The 22,593-nt window shown below is 37.4% G+C and overlaps 4 protein-coding genes across 4 annotated transcripts; 1 reads left to right on the forward strand and 3 right to left on the reverse strand.

The window, feature by feature from the left end:
- Positions 1 to 2,197: 2,197 nt before the first annotated feature.
- On the forward strand, positions 2,198 to 5,184 carry CBG05852 (the record flags this gene model as incomplete). The annotated part of the gene is made up of 7 exons (XM_002633105.1): positions 2,198 to 2,265; positions 3,986 to 4,136; positions 4,279 to 4,429; positions 4,477 to 4,643; positions 4,748 to 4,808; positions 4,857 to 5,059; positions 5,107 to 5,184. 7 exons carry the CDS (start codon positions 2,198 to 2,200, stop codon positions 5,182 to 5,184), a joined length of 879 nt encoding a protein of 292 aa, XP_002633151.1.
- A 320-nt stretch (positions 5,185 to 5,504) lies between these two features.
- On the reverse strand, positions 5,505 to 7,979 carry CBG05851 (the record flags this gene model as incomplete). The annotated part of the gene is made up of 8 exons (XM_002633104.1): positions 5,505 to 5,672; positions 5,728 to 5,847; positions 6,235 to 6,474; positions 6,980 to 7,108; positions 7,154 to 7,422; positions 7,469 to 7,584; positions 7,641 to 7,878; positions 7,919 to 7,979. The coding sequence occupies 8 exons, from the start codon at positions 7,977 to 7,979 to the stop codon at positions 5,505 to 5,507; spliced, it is 1,341 nt and encodes a 446-aa protein (XP_002633150.1).
- Positions 7,980 to 9,694: 1,715 nt separating this feature from the next.
- CBG05850 lies at positions 9,695 to 11,840 on the reverse strand (the record flags this gene model as incomplete). The annotated part of the gene is made up of 5 exons (XM_002633103.1): positions 9,695 to 9,808; positions 9,856 to 10,113; positions 10,156 to 10,807; positions 10,868 to 11,077; positions 11,626 to 11,840. The coding sequence occupies 5 exons, from the start codon at positions 11,838 to 11,840 to the stop codon at positions 9,695 to 9,697; spliced, it is 1,449 nt and encodes a 482-aa protein (XP_002633149.1).
- A 301-nt stretch (positions 11,841 to 12,141) lies between these two features.
- CBG05849 lies at positions 12,142 to 13,366 on the reverse strand (the record flags this gene model as incomplete). Its single annotated transcript, XM_002633102.1, has 4 exons — positions 12,142 to 12,346; positions 12,404 to 12,829; positions 12,881 to 13,155; positions 13,202 to 13,366. The coding sequence occupies 4 exons, from the start codon at positions 13,364 to 13,366 to the stop codon at positions 12,142 to 12,144; spliced, it is 1,071 nt and encodes a 356-aa protein (XP_002633148.1).
- Between the last annotated feature and the right edge of the window lie 9,227 nt (positions 13,367 to 22,593).

Consider the following 22,593-nt stretch of genomic DNA (forward strand, 5'->3'; position numbering starts at 1 on the left):
AGAATATTCGATCGCTTGAAAGATCACAGACCAACATATTTCTAGGGAGCTTAGAGTGAAAACAAGGCATGAAAAAGTGAGGTTTTTCGAATGCGTCCAAAACTAGCAAAAATTTTGAAAACAAGACAACTTGATTTAGATTCCGGGAAGGATAAACTGGGTCCACAAAAACATGAAAATCTTGTGGCACAGTTTATTACAAAGCGCGGCATGAAGATCGGGAGGAAACGGAACCAGCACAAAAAATGAGGTGGTAACCTAAGGCACGGGGTGAGGAACTTGCGAAGGACATTTTGGGCCAAGGTGCGCACAGAAAAAATTGTTCACCAAAGACGATAGGGAAAATTCGTTGTGAGACCCGAAATGATGCAACACGCCCAGATGCCGAAAGTGCAAAGTGAAATGAGAGATGAAGGAAGTAGAAGAGACGTTCTACGGTAATATTTCATTGCTGATGCACTTTCTTTGTTCTTCAAATGTTGCTGTACTGGGTACTGATTGGAAAGAAAACTGGACTGTTGAAATTAGGAACATTAAAACTGACCGAGATTTGATGAAAACGCTCACTTTTATATGTTGAAAAAGAGTGCAATCAACAATATTCTGCCATCATCCGTCTATTTTTAGAGGGATTTCGAGCGCTTTCAGTCTGGGAAAAACTAGAAGAATTTCGAAATTTGGAAAAAAATCAGAGAGATCGAAAATAGACAGGTGCCCTTGCAGACACTGCTCCAAACAGAGTTGAGTCAGAATTTCGAGAGCTTTTTGAACACCGCCTAGAAAATTCGAACGAACGGAGAAGTAGCTTTTTGTTGCCATCTTCAAAGACTTGATTACATAACCAAGTGATTGTTAGTAGCCGATATAATAGTTTACGTGCGATTCGAAAAGAAAAACTGAGAGAAGATGCAAAAAAAATGAGACGCGAAGCTGCTCGAACAGCTGGTAGAACGGCGCAAGAGAGAAACTCTTGGCGGGCCAAGAAGAAGAGAGAATCTTCGCGAAATGAGAGAATATAACAAAAAGTATCCTCTTCCTAAGTTTAAACATCAGAAGTTTGATAAAAAGTAAATAATTTTCTACTAGTTCGAAAATAAACTCGTGGTGGGCACAGCTCAATGAGGTGGTCTTTCCCAGTGTTGGTGACTGGGGTCTGGATGAGAGACTAAGGAAACGATGGAGAGTAGACTTGTTGGCATGAAGCCAAGTGCGACGAAAAAAGAGAAGGGAGCGAGAGGAGTAGAGGGCGCAAGTAGAAGAAAAGCCGAGAGACGCGCGGCGACGAAGAAGGGGATGCTCCAAAATGATCCACTGCGAAAACGGACAAAAATAATTCTGTCGCTTCAAAATAGGCAATCGAACGAGATGCGAGCACATGGGACACAAGAGAATTTAATCTGTTTTTGAAACAGCCCTATCCTCACATCACACACCAAGAATGCTCCTAACAGAAGGATGTTTAGAGCAATTACGAGCGAAGCCTCTAAAAAACATTTAAGTGAAGAATTTCATGGTTCTTCGGAAAAGGGAAGGGTAAAAAGTAGAAAGTAGATGAAAATCGAATTGGGAAAGAAAAATTTGAGCGATTTCCAAAAATCTGCACATTCTCGTGGGTTACTGTAGTCTGATGCACTTAATTTTACGACAAATCACGAATTCTGAAGTTTCGATGAAAAAAAAACAGTATTTCTGCAGCACAACTAATATCAAAAGACTTATTTGTTCAAAAACAGATTTTTCGATTTGTTTTCTTGATTTACGGAATGGCAAAATAGAGAAAAACAATGAAACAAGAAACCAATCTCTAAAATTCTATTTCACATTTTGAGATCGTGTCGAGACCTTCCTCATTTCGAGGATGTTCCTTTAAAATGTTATCGTATCATTCTTCGAATCGCAAGGTGTTGACACGACAAGTGCGAAAAACAAGGTAGTTGTTTTGTTGCACTCTGCAGAGTTCTGTGAACAGAATTTTCGAAAATCCAAATAGTTGTTTTTTGTATTTAGCCAATTACTCAAAAACCACGAAATGGATGACAGGTTTTCGTGTCATCATTTGAAAATTCGAAAAAAACTATGTATTTGTATTGTAAACTCTGACTTCAATAGATCTCGTTTAAAGCTCAAGACATATTTATATAACCAAACAATAGAGAATCATCTTTCACAATTCCAGAACCATTCCGTACTTCTCAGCATGTCACTTCTCAACTGCTATGGTCTTCCGGAGGTACTTCAACGCGGTGACACGCCCAATGAACAAAGGTTGGTTCTCACTTTCTGAACGGCACGATTTGTCCTATTTGACCCATTTGATTTTCTGGATTCGGTGGAATCACCACTAGGCGAACATTCAATCATCCATTATGAATATCTTTTCTGTATTTTTAAGCATTTAGTTTTCTTCGTGCCGAACCCCTAGAAAATTCCAACGTCCGACAGGCTGTCAGTCAAAACCTTCACAACTCGTAAAATTGTGTCAACTATTCGTTGTTCTCATTCTCCTAGTTTCAATTTTCACCAAAGTCTTAGAAGACAGAATTCTGAATCCCATCTCGAAATGTAGGCAAAATGAACAGCGTCCTATCTGACTGAAATCCTTTTTCTAACCGCTTGAACGCAATGTTTGAATTTGAATTTCGTGATTTAATAGGTGCCAATTCTCAAAAGGTTGGAATTTGAAACCGTCTGGCGTCACCCATTTGATTTGATAATTAGATGTCACCGTATGTACTTTTTGTATGCTTAGGTCATGCACTTCAATGGTCAAAATTCAAATTTCGAATAAATCCAGTATGGAGTTGGCTCATATTCTCGGTCACTCAATTATGCAGAACGTGAAGTGTATTGGCGAAAACCAGAATTATTATTCTGTACATTCGGGTTTCTTTTGCGCCTTCCGGTCATTAAGAATTTGCAATTCGTTTTGCAGAATCCATCACTTTTGTAACATAAAAAAGTTCCGATGTGTGTAGTACCTTTGGCCTGCAAAATTTTGCACAAATCGTAATCGCTATGAGTCACTGCGAGTTTGCAGTACAAACAGATAGAATGTTTGAATACGGTCCGTCTGAAGGGAAAAAGTGATTCGATTCATTTGATTGGAAGAAATTACGGTAATCTCCTCGCACATGTTTTAATGAATACTTGACGATTATAAAAAAATGAACCAGGAGTTTTGAAGAATATGGAACTTTGAAGCTGTTCCTCCAATTAGTTTCCACTTTGAGCATACGATTAACTTCGTTTTCCTCACACCCATCCTTTTTCATGGGCGATTAATTCACAGTTCATTCGCTGGGTCCCTTGTTGTCCTCCCGCTTCATGCCTGCTCATTATCAAATCCTCACTGGCACACAATTCATGCCCTCCATTTCTCTCACCCAATCTATGTCTCCTCATCCCTCAACACTATATTCCGTCCATCCATTTCAACTGCTACCTATTCGTATCTCCGCCTCTTCAATCTTTATGGTCTCTAGTTCGCCTCGTCCCCAAACGCATGATGTTCATTGTGTGTGTGTCTCTTCTCTTGCTGTTTCTTCAGGGGCCAACTGCGTGAGAGAGTGCCGCGCCACAGGCTATCCATCATCAAAATTCGCTAATTTCCCACTAACCACCAACACCTAAATCCTTTTATTCGTTCTCGGAACCCTCTGATTCGATCTGGAAATCCAGGTAATATCTCCGAAATATCTCGTAAATCTGTCAACGCGTCTTTTGGAGAAAACGGAATTCGGAACCGGGAATTTAAAAATAGGGACAACATGCAATGTTTTGTTGCGATTTCATCACTGAAATTCGTAGAGTCTTCGATTGTTTCGTAACCTCTAAAATACGCCCATCCATGCTGCTATTGTTTTTTCGAAGAAAAACGTGAGCTAGAAAATTCACCACTCGTCCAGTGTCCTGCTGTTCACCGCTAGCACTTTTACGACTCATTAAAGTTCGCAATCTTCTTCCTTTCATTCTCATTCTATTGCAGATCGAAAATTCTACCATCCACTCCACGGAAAACTTCACCGCCTTCTGGCGCCATTGTAACTGCCAGTGGAGACGAAAAGAGGAAAGATTCTCAACCGTTGTTTGCAGTTATGGCCAGCTTTCTCGATTTTCTGCAAGTCAATAAGCACAAGGTTAGCATTTTTGGGAAGTTCCCCTTGGTTGCAATCATTTATGTGAGAAATCTCCTCTCCAAAACCATAGTGTTTACCTTTAAATATAAACATTCACATTGTCTTCTCATGTTGAAAAATTAAAACAATGCATTATTTGTAGACTTTCCGACCGAGGAAGAAATTCCCACAAGGCACACTCCGTTACAGTCTCCACAAACAAGCTGAAGCTACATTGCATTCTGGAGTGGATCTTCGACATGCTGTCAAATTGCCGCCAAGTGAGAATTTCGACGATTGGCTCGCTGTTCATAGTAAGCTCAGTGAAAACAACAACATCATTGAAACCATTACTATTCAGCTGTGGACTTTTTCAATCGTATCAACCTGATGTACGGTACAATTTCGGATGTGTGCACTTGTGAATCATGCCCAACAATGTGTGGAGGTTCCCGATACGAATATTTGTGGCAAGATGGGCTGGAGTACAAGAAACCCACAAGGCTCCCTGCTCCTCAGTATATGCAGGTTTGTTTGTCTCTCTTGGAAACCTGATACGCTTATACTCTATCTTTTTGCACCCTTCCCTCTATAGTATGTTTTTGTAAACGGATACATCATGGTTATTTCAGCTGCTAATGGACTGGATCGAAGTTCGTATCAATGATGAGAGCATATTCCCTTCTAGTACAAGTGAGTCTCTGATTCTAAATAAACACATAGCATCACAATCGTTTTCAGATGTGTCGTTTCCAAAGGATTTCCGTCAGATTTGTAAGAAAATTTTGACTCGCCTGTTTCGTGTTTTCGTCCACGTCTACATTCATCATTTTGATCGGATTCGGGAATTGGGCGCCGAGCCACATGCCAATACACTTTACAAGCATTTCTACTTCTTTGTTACAGAGTACGGAATGGTTTCTGCTAAAGAATTAGAAGCATTGGTGAGTTATTACTAGTGATCCGATGTCTTTATATTCAATTTTTTCAGAAAGACATGACCGAACGGCTTCTGGAGCCATCAAACCGTCGCGCGCCAATCCCATCTGCAAATGCTTTTCGGCAGTGATCAGATTCAATATTCTATCAGCTCTCTTCCAAAAAAATCCCAGTCATTCTCGGTTGTGAACCACCATATTGTTTTGACTCGTGTAATTTAGGTACAACTTTTTCTTGCTTTCTCGCTCTCTCACTTCTATTTTCATCTTATTAAACTTTTTGTATGTAATTCGTAATTAAGCCAAATCTTCTTTCTACTTGCCTTCCTTCACCCCATTTTCCGCCTTTGTATTGGTTTTACATGTGTGTTTCCCAATCAGCCAGAGTATTATGATTCATTTTAGTGCCTTTTCCTTCTTCAATAAAAAATCATTTATTGAAAAAATCAAATTACTCGTTCGATTCTACAGGTAATCCCAACACTGTTCGAATTCGAGAAGCCAGATCCATTTCCGATCTGAAGAACCATTTTGCAACGAGACGAGAGAGGGCGTGGTGGAGTGGGAGGGGCATTACTCGTATACAACTCAGAAGGAACCAAAATGTAGGCGACCAATCCTGAGAAATGAAAAAAATTATATCTCATCTGAATTCGGCGATTTTTGATATTCACCTTTTCGTGTCTATCTAAATTTTGTAGTACAGCGAAAATCTCTTCCTTGTGAGTCAGTTGGTGGAATGTGGAATGGAAAAATAAGTCAACAAGGCGTATGATATCTCGGAAATCTTCGTTCTGAAAATATAATTGAGAATTAGACTGTAATTTTAATCTTTTTATAATGGTACAAAAAAGTGGAGCAGTGGAAGAGAAACGCCGGTGGTCGTCGCCGACGGTCCAACAATGACAACTACCGTAACCTCTAAACTATTTTATTCTCCGTATTTACTTTCTCCATTTTCATGATTTTCACTGATTTTCTCCGATTTAACTGTCATTTTTCACAAAAAAAATCAGAAAATATAAAAAAAGTAGATTGTAAAAAATTGACTGAAAACGAACAGAAATCGAGATAACGAATCCGGAAAATCAGAATATTTTTACATTACGGTAGTTGTCGTTGTGGGCCCTTAGGCCGCAGCTCCGACTTTTTTGTACCAGACTAATATTCTAATGTTTTACCTCTAGTTGTCTATTAATAGTTGAAATTGAAAGACCCTTTTTGACTTGATCCAAATACCAGAAATGAGTTTTCTCATGATCCTCATCATTGAGTTGCGCATCCAATAATTGCTCATCGAATAATTTATTCTCTGCCAACGGACTTCCACATACGATCTTCAATCGATAGTTATCTTCTATTTCGAAATCTACAGAAGAGTACATCTTCTGGAGAGTTATTCTCATTGCTGTGTAGACAATCTGAAAATTGAACATCTAAAAGTTTCGATGATTATTCACAAATACCGTATTTCCTCTAATAGAAGCACACCCAATCCGTCAACTTGGAGCTCAATTATCTCGATTCTTGTCAAAGATATCAAACTTTTGTTAGCTGATAAACTATTTATCATAGCATCACCAATACTTTATCAGTTGAGAGATTTTCGATATCTTACATAGGAATCGATATAATTGAGCTTTAATTTAATTTGTTTATTGATCAGGTGTAATAAAACATTATGGGCAGGACATGAAAGACTCAGAAAAAATGCCCCTCACGAGGCCGATCTGAGTAGGGGAGGGGAAACGGGATAATTTAGATATTTGACACAGGAAAGATGTAACCGGTAGAAAAAGAAAAATAGGGAGCAAATATATCAATAACGGGTAAAGAGCTACAACGTTGACAGTTTGGGAGGGCTTCTATTAGAGAGGAAAAATGGTATATACGTTTAGAGGGGAAATATGGTATACATATACGTACCTTTGGAACTTTGCCGTAAAGTCTGGATTCTGGTTTACTGATAAACTTCTGATTATAGCTGACGTACTCAGAAATGAATGTCATTTTCTGTTTGGGAATAATCATGCCTCCATTGTTCCTGATTTGTAGCTAAATTTGAAATTCATAGAACTTGATCCCTGAAACTCCACAAACCCTAAACTTGTGCAATGTCTCTACTTGTTCCTTGCTCTGAACCGCTTTGGCTCTTCGACTCCGTACCGTATTCACTGCTTGACTAGGTGACATTCCCAATGCGAACATCATCCAAGCAGCTATCACCATTCCAGTCCTTCCGTGTCCCGCATGACAATGAACAGCTATTTTCCCATTCGCCAATGCGAAATCAACAACTTTTACAATGTCCAGAAGACGATTTGATGTGCATGCTTGGAAGTCAGGTAGAGGGAAATTGTAGTGGTATACTGTAACTGATTGTTAATACCCATTAAAAAAAATAGTAAAACTCACTTCCATTCTTCATCAAAATCTCAGGATCATAGCTAAATCCACTCGCCAGATTACCACTTCCACAGAATGAATGCTCTCCACTCTCTTGAAGATTAATCACCGATTGTATTTCATTTCTAAAGAATTCTTATTTAATATCACCATCTATTCATAACCACTCAAAACAACTCACATCTTGAATTGCTCCACAATTCCCATCTTCTCAAAATGCTCTTCTTGAAGACGTGACATAGCAAGAATATCAGGAGTGATCCACGTGGAATACAAACCATCAATAGCTTGAGTTTCAGATTTTCCAGGAGTTACTACACAAAATCTGCATCGAGGACCGCTACAGTATAATCGACACTTTTGATCACCGGGGGTTAAACTGAGAATACCAGTACGTATGGATGAATATGTTGCAGATGCTAAAATAAACTAATTATAATAACTATCCGAATGACTCACCTTTCTCATCAGCTTCTAATTGATAACCTCCATTCTCACCGGAAAACCATAGCTTTGGCATTTCAAAGAGTGTAGAGAAATTCTTCTCTTCTCCTTTCCAGTCAGCTTCTGATTAAATTATGTGGAGACTCATTTTTTTCTTCTTCATCTCTCGGAAAAAAGATTCATGAGAAAATGGGGCGGAGGAAGACGATGTTAGTGTATGTGTGTTGAGCATATGATGAAGAAGAAAAAAAAAGGAAAAAGTATCTATGGCAACGCTTATAGCAAGAAAAAGAATAGAAAGAGTCGTCGTCGGGAAATTCGAGAAAACGAGAGAGACACACACGTTTTTCAACGCCAACGACTTCCGGTGAACATCCACTTTGCTTCTGCTTCGACAAGTTTTTTATTTACTTCTGGAGAATGTTTTTATTAGGGTTCGATGATTGAAGAAGTGAGGGGAATATAAATACATTAATGATTCAAGACTCATGCGTCAGAATTGCTAGTCGGCATCGTCATGACTCATCAATGAGTTCGCAAGTTTTCCAGTTAGTCTTCTGCGACACGGTCGCTATCATATACATCGACACCATCGAGGTTTAATTATACAATAACGGTCAATAAGATATCTAAGATATCTTTTTCAGTTGATTTTGACCATTTTCAGGAGTTGCCGATTCACTGAATATTTTGAAAAAAAAAAAAAAGAAAACTTGCCGATTCACTGAATATTTTGAAAATTCCTAGTTTTTCAGCTATTTGAGTCATGACTGAAATAAATCTGGTTTTGAGTTTAATTTCAAAAAGAGGTTACCAGGTAGCAATAGAAAACAGACTATTCCAAACTCCAAGAACCCAGATTGAAGTGTTGAAGGAGGACTCAAAAATGTGTTTTTTCAGAAAAATTTGTTGAACAATATTTTAATATTTTTTATTCACATTAAAAAAAAAACGGAACAACCTCGGAAGTCTGTTTCTGAAAATTTCTAAATCCAAATTCTTTTGAATTCCCATCAAATCTGAAATTCTAGCCTCGCTGCAGAAAAAGTACCGGAAGTTAAAAAAAGATCCAAACCTACGAGAAGATTTAATAAGGTTACATTCAGATTCAGATTTCAGGTTCAATCGACCGTTCACATTTCCAATCAAATCTAGAGTTTGATCATTTGGTAAGGTGATGCCGAATACTTAAGAATCAACCCGTTGCTGATTTTGAATTCAAATTATATAAGATATTTTGTTTTTTCCCACACTTTCCTTTCAGAACTCGGTTCGAATATATTATGAATCTCAAAGTATTATAAACACTCGAATCGAATGACCTCAATAACAGTCAACTTTGATCAAATTTATCTCGGTTCCTGTGGAAGATATAAAAATGTTATCAACTGACAAAATATTCTTGATATTACAATAAACAATTTGTTCGTTGATTACTTTTCATATCTTTGGATGGAAATGAGATGTATAGGCACCAAGTCGAGGTTTTGGGGGGGGGGGGGCGCTCTAAAAAAAAGGCGCTCCAAATTTTTTACAGTAGTTCGCAAATTGCAATGTAAAAAATACAAGAAAATTGAACCAATTAATGTCACACCATTTTTTTTCGGTAACTAACAAAGCTGAAAAGATTTCAGTTAATCAATGACCTGAATTGAACTTCTATTTTCTTCTGAATTTTTAATAACTGATTATGTTTTCGTGCCTGTTTAAGAATACGTCGTTGATAAAATAAAATAATTCAAAAGTAAACGTTAATTTTTTAAAAATAATTCCGACATCGATCGAAACAACCTAATCTCTAACTTTTTGAACCATTGCTTCTGTTTCCCGAAGTTCATGAACATCTTGCAACTGAATGCTATCATCCGTGTGAACATCGTCTAGGTTGACACCTTTCGATTCTTGCTGAATTGGAAACTTATTTATTTTATAACAAATTATTTAATACTCACCAAGAAAAAGTAAGAGACTAGCAGGTTTGATGTTCCGAGAACCATGACAGTGGTACTCACTGAATACGGCCACCATAAATTCGCATTCGTGAGGATTGGAGCCAAAATCATTCCGACTCGAGCTGCCAGTGAGCATGAACCAGTGGCACTGGCTCTGGATGGCGTCTCAACCAGTTCAACAGCACACAGATAACATGCATCCCAAGTGTATTCAATGAATACTGTTCCAATTAGATACGTTACTAGAACAGCCACACCCTGAAAAAATTCTATCGTTTTTGTTCAAGCAAATAAGCTTACATGATAATCGGACATAGTATAACATGCCATGATAACGACGCAGATAAGTGTTCCAATTAGAGATCCTTGGTGAAGTGTTCTTCTTTTGAAATTGTGAAAATTGGTATCCACATAAAGTAGTAACATTTTGGAAAACACGAGAAGGATTCCAAAAAGCATCTGATTTAAGTACAAATCTCCAGACAATTTTCCAGAATTCAGATCAATTGCTCCACCACAAATGGCCACTATAAACCACATGGACCATAACACTGATAACGTTTTGAACATTCCTTTCGTCTTCAGAGTCTCTATCAATCCTTTCGGACGAAGAACTTTATGTTCTACTGGGGCATACGGAATGCCTGCCACACGAGCAATGTGCATTTCACTTTGAATCATTCTCGACTTGAATCCTTTGCTGTGAAGCCAAACTGGAGATTCTGGGATCACAAAAATGACCAAGAGTAGAGCAGGAACCAAAGTAATAGCTGTTGTGAAAGAGGCAAGTCGCCATTCTCGAGTGAAATAACAGACTACAGTCAAAGCGATCCTGGTCCATCCCCAATTGAAACATCCACGTACAACCATTCGTTGTTGTGGTAGAATCACTTCCATAATCCAAGCACACAAAACGACAAGCATTCCACCAATTGAAAGACCAACGAAGAATCTATAAAACAATTTGATGATTGAATTTCAATATAGAAAGACCTTTAAGTAAAAACTATACCTCAATACAAATAATACAGTAGCTGTTGGAGCCAATCCACTGGCAAAAGTAGAACATATTCCATTGGAAATCACCAAAATTCCAATAGGTTTTCTTCCAAATCGATCAGAAAGTGTTCCAAAAAATAGTGTACCGACTAGAAGTCCGGCGAATTGAATTTGGGAGAAAAATGCCTGATTCCAGGTAGACAATCCACATATCCAGTTAAGTCTGTGATGAAATCGGAAGTTAAAAAAAGGAATCCGACCAAAAATTTTTATTGCATAAACATTTCGAAAAATTATGTGTTTACCTAATAAAATTCGAGAAAAATTCGAGATCCCCGGAAAACGCCGTTCAAAGGGAAATTTCGCTGAAAAGGTGGCGAACAGGGACGAGTTTTTGAGTTCCCGCGAAGCGAGAAACCTAGGCCACTGCGACAAGACGCCTTTTTTACAAGGCAATTTTCCGCTTTTATCTCCGCATTCATGACGTAAAAAAACAACTGTCGGTCAATTTAAACAAAGCCGTCCGGACGCCGTTGCCTAACTAGGTCTAGAGTTCTCACTGGGCGGGAATTCAAACCCTTGTCCCTTTTCGCAACTTTTCAAAGCAATTGTTCTTCTTTCAACTGCAGGGCCTTCAGGGCCTTCGTTTTTTTCCGATTTTTTCCGCAATAATTTTACAAAAATACATAACTTTTCAAAAATCTTATTGCAATAAAAATGTTTTTTCGAAGTCTATATTCAAATTTCGAGAAAAAAAGAAGAATATCTTACTCCATGGCGGCTGAGTTGAACGGTGGATCGACAAATGTTAAATTACTTCTGCAGGAAGTATAAATTTGACAGTCACTAGTTGGTTCTGAATTTCCACATCTCCATTTCGGAACATTGTTTGAATAGATTCCGAATATATTCTGTCCAGCAAAATAGTTGGCAAACTGCCAAGTTATGAAAGCCAAAATGTGAAACCGATTTATGTCATACCACATAATCGATGGGCAATAAAATACAATATAAGTCTTTGAAAAAAGATTGTAATTTGTCAACTGTCAGAATTCATTATCTTCTCTTCTTTCAATTGATCTATGATAGTCAATGCCTGTGAAAACTTAGTTCAAAGGCCCAAGGTTTTCATCATTTAAAAATTGGTGTGTTGATTTTGTATTATTGAAAATTGAATGTTCATAAGGAATTTATAAAAGTAAGGAATTTATTCAGACTCGTAGTACATCGGAATTAACTTTTTTGAGCAATTATTGACTGACTAGACTTTCAAAAAAATACATCTATCTACAAATCAGAGTGAGACTTGTGCATTGGCATGTAGTCTATCTTTTGTAATTCCTCCAAGTGTGCTGCTTGTTTTGTCAACTCTGGATAGTCAGTGAGGATCGGAATATGAAGTGTCTTCAGCATCCAGTGCATTTCGGCCATATCATTGACTGTCCACACGGCCACACGCATACCGCGTCTTTTTTGGTCCAATATCAGCGCTCTGGAGAAATAATAGGTCAATTACAATCGGGAATCAAACATCTTTGTTTCAACTCACTGTGAAATATCCAAATTGTTCGTTAGAAGAAGATCAGCTCCGAGATACCACGGAGTGACTCTTTTCAGCAACCAAACGTGAGCTACATCGATAATTTCAAAGAGCATTTGCTTGAACCCAAAATATCTAGGCCGAATATTCTCGATGTCGTGGTATGACCAGAACTTCAGACGCCATGTCAGTCCAGTAAGAATCTTTTGATCTCCTCTCTTGATACGGTAAACGACCCATGGGAAGAAGCTACAAACGATCGCTTTGTCGTAGAGATTGTATTTCGAGAAGAGATTCGAAATCTGATCAACGAGCTCGTTATCCGAATCCTTAACGTCAAACAGCATTCGAGTATTATTCTCCACTGCCCATCTAACAACATCTTCCATGTCAGGGACTCTTTCACGTGCTACAGAAGCCAGACGGCTTTGATCTCTGAAAAATTAATTGGAAACATACAATAATTGAGTTGAAAAATCAACTAACCCTGGAGCAGTTCTAATGAAAGTGGCTGAAATGTTGCAGCGATCGAGTTCAGCACGAGTCTTATTCCTAATTGGTCCAGTCATATCTGTAGTTCTATCCAAATCATCGTCATGCATCAACACAGCTTTTCCGTCTTTCGTCAATGCTACGTCGAACTCTATGAGATCAGCTCCGTCAGCTTTGGCTTGTGCGAATCCGGCCATACTGTTCTCCGGGAAACTCTTTGGAGCTCCACGATGTCCACCGATTTTGAATCCCGAGAAAAATGTCTCAACCTGCAAAACTTAAACAGTTACTTAGCTTTTAAATTGTTGAACTCACATCTGTACTTGAGCATTTCTCGTTTTTTGTGGTGTAAGCGAAGATAAAAAGGGATAGTGGAATAAGAAGCAGTCCTGGTGGATAGATGACGTAAATTGCTGCGATGACGGCGATCGAAACTCCGAGAATTTTCGGTGCCGACTCTTCTAAACTGAATCCAGCCATCCTGTGAAAGAATCCGGACAATTACCTGCAAAAATGATTATTCGAAAGAAATACAGAAAAATGGGGCAGTCGCTCGTGAAGAAAAATTCCATAGGAATCGAGACAAAAACTGGAACTGAATAAATGATAAATGTGTTAACCTACATTTTTCTTATCAATTTTAATCGTAAAATTGTGTGCGATAAGTCTAAAAATGTTGGAAAAGAGAAAAAAATTGGGAAGCGAATGCCGAAAGTTGGCGAAGAGACAACATCGGAGAGAAGAGACGCAGACAGGGGGAGATGGGACGGGATGAATAGGTCAGAGAACGAACACTGGAAAAATGGACATCGAAGAAAATGGAATATTATTAAATACGAAAAAAAGGCAAAACTAATAAATGAGAATATTGTTAAATATGGGAATACTCCAGATGGAAAGTATATTTCTTTTTATGCCTGTAATAATATGACGGGTTCATATTACTCGATTTGTTCAGACGAAAATTTGAAAAAAAACGAAGTTGAACTATTTACTTATGATCCAGCATCAATTCGACCTGGTTTTTCGATATAAACTTCTATGTGCACAAATATGGAAACGGTTGAATTGATATGTTCAAAGAATGCTTCTGAAAATTGTTTCCCTGAAAATAAAGGAGACCGGACAAATGGCCCATTTCCGTTGATCCGCATATTTCTTCATTCGGTTTTTTACATTTTTCAATATGCCCCTTGGGAATCGAAGAGGACAAACACATATTCCATCCGCTTCTTTATGTTCTCCTTTACGCTACTATTATGGTTGGCTTCATGAAACCGGAATTATCATTTTTTGAAGAAAATTTCGTAAAAGAAAACAGAAGAGATCGTTGTTCTGTATTTTTCTTGATTTTTCTTGGTTTTATTTCTTCATTCAGTTCGGAGTTCTTTATCAGACACAACTCTATGAAAGCTCCATTTGAAAACAACAATGATTGCCTTGAGGTCCACAAACGTGGATAACAACCCCAAGTAAGCCATATCGATATCCTAATGCAAATCTGGCCCTAATCGAACGATTATGAGCCTCCGTTTCACAAAAGAAGTCCGCAAACTTTTCTGTAACACGTGAGCAAACCCAATACCACCATCATTTTTTCGCCCCTCTCGAGATCCAAAACACGAAGCTTGTCGGATCGTCAAAAGCATTCAGTTACGTGCAAAGCACTCGTCTCGATCTCATCATTATTCACCTAATTTATACGAAAACCTTTGCCCTGTTTCTTCTACACTCCCTTCTTATTACTCATTCATTTGGACCACAATTTCATATTTTTCTCTCTCATTTCATTTGATTCGTTTTCTTCTTGGGGTCCTCATTCTCCAAATGATGAATTGTTTCTGATTTTCAAAAAGAACAGTTGGCAGCTTCAATAGAAAAATAGTGATGGAGTGACAATCATCTAGGTGATAAGTGGGAATGTTATCACTTGTTTATTAGAGATCCCAGAATTGATTCGGTTCGGTTAGTGGGAAAGTTTAACCCAGCGATTCAGGGTTTTTAAAAATTATAATCCTAGAAACGTTCTACCCATTTTCCAGCAATTTCAAATTTAAGATTTCAAGCTTTTTCTCTGAAACATTTTCATTAATTCTTCATTTATCTAAACACATCTAGTTTGACTTCTGCTCTTCTTCTCTTCTCTTCCCAAATTTATCGTTGATAATTACCAAATGAATTATGTAAAACTTTATGAATAATGAACGAACTCATGTGACCTACCTCCCTGCTCATCCATGTCTGGAAGTAAAATTTTAAGAGATGTTTCGAGTTTTCAATTTCTCTCCACAGATCTCTGATCTTCATGGTCTTCCCCAAAAGAGCCAACATTTTTTTAATATGAGTTGGTCATTGATTTTTGTGTTGAGAAATTTTCATTAAACTTTTTTTTCATTTCAATGAGATGTCCTTGCGATCCTTGACCGTTCACTGATTACGTATTCCATAAAACATCGGAATACTTTTCGTCTTGGACCCCAAAATGAAGTCTTTCCGAAAATAAAAGCATTGTTCATTTTTTATTGGAATTCTCAACTTTCTCTGTCATCCCACTACTCTTGTATTTTTCTCAAGAATGCGTGCAGTTTTCCAAAAAATAGAAACTCTTTCTTCTGCCATATTTACCCACCCGAAAAACTCTAATAAAGCCAGTTGCCCGTTGGCCCCATTCCATCGTATAAATACTTCAGTCTTTGACCGAAAACGGAGTATTTGTATAACACCCAAAAATAAGAGGAATAAGAAAACCACATTTCTATTGTACTTAATAATTGCAATTATCGAGATTCAATTATTACTCAATGAGTGGGATGATGAAAAGTGTATGCATTCTAGAAATATTTTCACCATGGAAGCATGTTCTCTACAGTATGTTCTCCAAATGATTCCCCACAGAGATTTCCGGATTCCGTATTTTGTTTTCTTGATTCCATGCTTTTGTTCACTCCGGAGCTCGTGAATTTTTTCTCTAGATTATGCTTTCCGGGCTCCGATGAATTTTTTTGCCTGAATTCTGCCTTCCGGATTTCGAGAAAAATGGTTCATTCCGAATTTTTACAAAAATATGATTTTGCAAGAGTCCTCTACCACGTGGATTCCGAATTCTGTATTTCGAAAAACTTATTTTATTTCGCTATCCGTATTCCAGATCCCGCTTCTCGAAAAAGCTATCCCGGACATCTCTGATTCACAAATATGAATTCCCTCATCTTGACCACTCATCAGACTAATTATCCAACCAAGTCTTCTAGAAATAATCTAAATGCTAATTTTGAGACTATGTTTCTCAGTTTCCTTGTTTCATTGCGAAGAAGCCCTGATCTTTTAGTTTTACAATATTCTTTTTTCTCTTTATTTCCTTCTCAAATGTTTCCATTGCACTCACGTCATCCCAATCTGATGAATTTGCATATTGACGACTACTCTTTCCTGAAACAAATCTTTCGTTTTTCCTAGAACATTTTGAGACAAGATCGGTCTCCCAAAAACGAGGAAAATCAAATTGAGCTCTGACATATTTTTCCTTTTCTTCCGTTCTCTTCCCAAAAATAGAGTCAAGTGATCATCGTGATGACATACATATTCCGCTTGCACTTCTACTCTTACTTTTTTCACTCGGAAACAATACATTTCTTTCTTCTGCTAGATTTCTACTCTCCCAGAGAAGAAACACCACTAAAAGTCTCTCGTTTTTATTAGATGATCTCCGATGTTGTAATACTGATTGCATTTTTTGGCGGAGAAACTAGTGAAAGACTACTGAAGCCCTAATTTTCGTTCTATTCATTTAATTGAATCAATTCTGAACTTTAATTGTGTAAGGTTGAACTATCAAAGCTGGCTAGCCGGTCATACTATTTCTGGAGGCATAGTCGTGATTCTAACATCAAATTCTGAATGGAGGCGTTTGTTTGTTTTATACTCACGACTTCTACATTAGTTATCCTTGCTTGATCTTGTTCTCTACTGATCAACTGAAAATCAAGCGGAAAGTTCACTAGTAAACTTGACAACAAAGATTAAAGATTTGGTTGAAAAATGTTTCTGGTGTCTTTTCACCTGTTTCTGACTCTTCATTTGAAATCTCCCCTCTGAACCCTTTTTTCGTAACTCAATTTTTCGGACATGAACCAAATCATCGAATGAAAATTGTAGTTTGATGCCAAGAAAACTAAATGCAAGCACAGTTTTTCGACGACATAATTCGTGTTTGTGTTTTCAACTGAAAATTGTGTCTTTCAGTTGTACGAAAAAGCAATTAGCGGTTTATTATAATTCTCAAATTCGGAGCCTGTGTCTCTGAAGTTATTTTTTACAATCCAAAATTTGAAAAGTGTGAATATTAAAAACTAGAATTTGCATGATAATGGCCGTTCGGCTGTGTCTTTTCTCGTACTTCCTCATTCGAGTTTCAAGTGCCTGCTTTCTTTTTTCCTATTTTTTTTTCAATTCCAAATCACACTTTTCAACCTTAAGGGGGAATTTCAACCTCCAGATTTTTCCATATCAGTTCCTTATTTTTCCCCAACGTCATCTAAAATTTTAGAACCCTCCTACATAATTTTTCTTCCTCATTTCTCTATCATTTTTTCTCCGACTTGCAACATAGTGATGAGTGACCCTTCTGCTATTCTGAATTTTTAATTCTACCAAGACCTGAATGTTGCACACTCGTTTTTTAGAATTTTTAGCTCATTCCTAGACTTTCATTGCCACTAAAGCGCCGCGGGATCAGAGAGATCCAGGTGAAATTCATTGAAGTTTGTGCGTCTTAAAATGATATTTTCAATTTGAAATATCAAAGGTTTTACGTTTTTGATGCCTGAATCAACATAAATTAGTGTTACTGCATTGTCAGGTTGAATTACTAGTAACTACATGAAAACTAGAATTAAGAAAAATCTAAAAGGATCTGAAGTTCACATTAACCAAAGATTAACGAATACCATCATCTTGATCATCCCAATTCTGAAAATTATAACTCTCATAAGGTTTTTCTTTCAGCATATTTGCGGTTGCTCCTTGAGCACCATGATGTTTCACACCTTTTTGATAAATATCCCCCTCTTTCATCCACGTCATCAACAACATATTTTTTTCCATCTTAAATAGTCTTCCAATATTTCGCCCCTATAAAATAAAATAAAAACAAATTCTGAACATCGAAGATCCTTTAAGGGTAAGCAACTCCTCTCTCGATGGTTTGTTTTCAGACGTCTCTCACTCTCAATCATCTCAGAAGTCTTAGTTACAAATGCATGCGATTCCCATTGTTTATTATCGGAAACCGTTCCAATATTTTTACCGAGTTTCAGACGGGCAGGACGGATTAACTTCACTTTTCTTTGAATCCACTCAAATTTCAGCGTTCTCTTCCAGGCCATTTTTTTCTTTTGAAAAATATCTTCATGCTCCAAGTACACTCAATACATGTATCTCAAATTGCTTTTTGAAAACCGGTTTACTCTGTCTAGTCATTCCCCACTATCATTATGTCTGTGTTCCTTTCAAATACGCTTGTACTACCCATATGGGTCATCATTCGTTTTCTCATTTATTTTTTGTTCGGCAGTCGAGATTTGACAAATGGGGAAACACCGGGAAGCGGGTGTTGTAGTTGTTTTTTATTAACTCGTTTCTACAATTGTTCCTGTTCCATTTTTTTGAGACGAGTTTTATGAATAACCGAGTTTGTTTTTTTTCTCATGTTTCCCATTCTTTCCTACCACCCAATTTTGAGAAACGGAAACATGACAAAATCCACAAAGTCTGTTTTCTTTGTGGTCCCTACTCGAGTAGCCGGATACCGTCCCTAATTAAGTTTTGTTCGCAGTGGAAAAACTGAAATCAAGAGATTTTCACACTTGAGTGAGTCAATGTTTGATACAAGAATCTTGTAACAAGATGCGCACATGTTTGTGATTTGTTTTCTTTTTTTAGATCGAAATTACGGATTAACAAGAAAAGGTTTCTGCAGAAAAATGCACTTACAATCTGCTTAAATGAAGTCTCTACAGTAATATTTTGATCTAAGTTCAAGACGTGTTGTGGATGGAAATTTGAGTGTGGGTGGAGCTTAGTTCCGGTAGCGAAAACCTCAAAATATCATGTATTTTTTTCGTATATGATTTTTTGGTCTATTTTTTTAAAGAATTTTTTTCACAAAAATCCGACAAATCGCAAAAAAAATGAATGCATAAAAACAATAAGAACTATCCAAAAATCGAAAATAGTAGGTCAGAAATATACATGAGCCTTTAAGGATTTTGCTACCGGACCTTAGCTCCGCCCACCCTCGAATTTCCGGCAGCAACGGGCATGGAAATTAGACCAGACTCCAGGGTAATATCTCTTTTTGAAAAACTCCTGTTCTTCATTTTACATTCTAGTCTTCTACTCTTCTGTACTTCAATCTTCGCACTTCTTCCAAATGGAAATGGTTTCCAAAATTTCCTCAAACCTCTTTTTCTTCAATATGTAAAATAAGTTTGTATCCCTTTCGAACATTCTTCAGTTTGTTCTTTGTTTTTTCTTTTCTTATATAACCTACATTTTTCTGAGAAGGCCTACCGTATTTCAGACAAACTTTCCAGACTAAATTTGTGTTTTCCAAAATTACTCGGATTTGAGAAGGAAGAACGGGAGAATTAAAGAAAAGGGGAAATTCTGAAATTCTCAGACTCTGAAGCTCCGAAATTCTCAGATTGCGAAATACTGAAATTTCAAAGTTCTGAAATTCTAAGAATTCTGAGATTTTCAAGCTCTGAAATTCAGGAATTCAGAAACTCCCTCAAAAAAAACTGTACCCCCGAATCACAAGCGTTGTACCCCTGAATGAAATGAGTTGTACGCCCGAATCATTGTACCCCCGAATTTTTGGCCGAAATTCTACCCAGTTGACCCTCCGAAATAACACCTTCGATAGTCTTCAATTGTGTTTGTTTTCCTCAAAAAACTACGAAAAAGATGTAGAAATAAAAATTCATCATATTCAGAATCATATACTCGAATTGATCTCAATGACCCCTATGAGACTATCAATGCCCCCTGGAAGCATTTGGTCCGGTGCCCCCTATGAGACATGGTGGGATGCCCCCTTTGAGCACGATGCCCCCTATTTCGATGCCCCCTGGGAGTGTGGGCCAAAATAGTTATTTTCTTGATTCCACCTTCTTTGGATTATGATCTATTATAGGTGGTAATACTATGACAAATTTGGAATAATACTTAATCTTATAATCCAAATCAAATAGGTTATCTTTCAAGTTTTTGACCTAGATACTCGATTCGAAATAAACTTATCTCGGTTGGTTTAAACATCGAATTCAATTTATGATGTCTACTTTTCTTTTGAAAACTATCACGTTTTCTGTGTTAGGGTGTGTTCTAGAGTCAGGAATCTCAAAAATTAGAATGAGATACGATACAGTAATCCTTTTTTTTTCGATTTTTGATGATCTGAGAAATTCTCATTTCCCATTTTGTAATTTGAAACCGAAACCGAATGTTCTTCACTCTTTTTCCTGTTCAACCTCTTTTTTTAAACAAAATCTCGAAACCTTCTAAAATTTCCAATGTAAGAACATCTCTGATTTCTTCACTTGTTCTTCCCTCGATCAAATTTCCAGCTCTTGATGACGTTTTCAAAAGAAAAAAGAAAGAGAGAAGTGATGTTTAAAGAAGGTCCTTTCCTGGCAACAATGAAGTACCAGATGCTTTTTTTGCACAAAAACTAACTCAGCTAACTCACTTTCTCTTTTTCTCAGTTCCCGAACTAACTCGTTTAGTTCTTCTTCCCTTTTTGCACTTACCGAACAATTTGTTATTGTCCTTCCACTGTCACTCTTCCTTTTTTTGTTTAACCAAAACCAGCAAAAAAGGGAGTAGGGGTTTCAGAAATCAGTCAACACACTTTGTCATTTCCAAAAAGCTCTACATCTTCCGCCTCCATTTTTATTATGTATGTTTTTGTCGCCTTTTCCGGTTTTTCAGACAGTGGAAAAACGAACGGCAGAGCAGAAAAAACACTCGGAACCAATTGGTCCGCAATTGTTATTCTTTCAATGTGACGAAAAATCTAAACCACAAGCAAAAAAACGAGAGACGAGAAATGATTAATTTCATTTTTCTGTCATCAGCTCTTCTTCTTTGATTCAGGTTTTTCTCTCTTTTTTGCAGCAAGTGGTATCCTTTCAGATTTAGGGAATATCCTATATTGTTTAAATTGAAGTGTTAATTGAAATTCTTGACCAAAGCATCTGAGAACATCTGGAAGCAATGAGACTGAAATTCGAGCTCAATAAACGTCCTTTTTAGGGATTGTTTTCAATAGACTTGGTATATTATAATCTGGAAATTAGATTCTTTATGATTTGTGCTTGTGATTCTGGTACAAAAAATAGGAGCTGTGGAAGTGAAAGGCCGGTGGCCAGCATAACATACTAAAATCTGGAACTTAGATCTTTCAAAATTTGCATTAAGCCTGTAGCCCTTTCCTGTTCATTAAAACAAAACAGAAACGGGAGAAAAAACGGAAAGCGAACGAATCATAGATGATGAACCTAAGGGTGAAAGAATCAGCAATAAAAAACAACAACTTTTTCACTCTCAATAATGTTTACCCAACTTGCACAAACTCAAGGGACACTTCTAAAAAGGGAGATACCACTTTCTTAGCTCAAAACTCAAAAATATTTGTATTCTTACCGAAAAAGAATTTTGAACATTGGATCGTTGCTCCAGACCGCCACCCTCACAATTTTCATTTTCCCATCAGAACCCATCAACTTTTCCCCCGTTATTCATCAAAACACATTATCTTGCTACTTTGGAATTTCCTTGTTATTGTTATTTTTTCAAATAAAATGTATTCCTTCCTCCGGATTTCGACTGTAAGTCTTCTTATCACTGATGATAATAACCAAAGGAGGTACTTGAAGAGGATGTGCTCTCTTATTTTTAAGTAAAAAAAAGAAATCTGCGGTCATTTGCTGCTCTATCTGCTCTTTCACTTACTCGTCACCTCTTTTCGTCCTACTTGTAATTGGCTTCATTTGTAGTGTGACCACACAACGTTTCTTCTTTTTCCCCTTTACATCTTTTCTTTCCGTGCTCACGCACTGATCCTCAAATAGATAACAACCCAAGGGTGTCTTGCTTTTTTCGGTCAGAGCATCTAGTTCACTTCCTCTTTTATTTCGTTTTGCATGGATGGTAGTTGAAATCTGGTTAAGTTAGTGGTAGGATTACGGTAGGAACCTCTGATAGCTTTTGAAAGAAATTTCTCTGCATTGAAGGAGGAGGGACATGAAAAAAACTGTCTCAAAATTTGTTCATATAAGCCTCTCGAAGGGTTCAAATTGTGGGACGAGTACTGAAGGTGGGCGTCACATACCGGCTGAACCACGCGGGCGAAGCTATGGCAGGTGAGCTACGGCAGATGAACACTGATCATTGTACACCGTTATGTCAGAATGCATACCGTAATTCCAAAAAAAAACCTGAAAAATCTCCTGTCCCCTCCTCTAAAAAAACATGTAGACCCTTGCTTTTTGATCCACAGTCTTGTCTTTATGCTTCTGGACACAAATCATTCATAACTAATTTCTTTTTCCAGCTGAAACGCTAGAAAATCTCAACTAAAAGACAAAAGATCGGAAGACCTCCCGATCTAAAAAAAAGCGAATGACTTCATAAGTTCTCCCACT

This window comes from Caenorhabditis briggsae, assembly GCF_000004555.2.
Source record: "Caenorhabditis briggsae complete genome, chrIV, whole genome shotgun sequence".
Taxonomy (NCBI): domain Eukaryota; kingdom Metazoa; phylum Nematoda; class Chromadorea; order Rhabditida; family Rhabditidae; genus Caenorhabditis; species Caenorhabditis briggsae.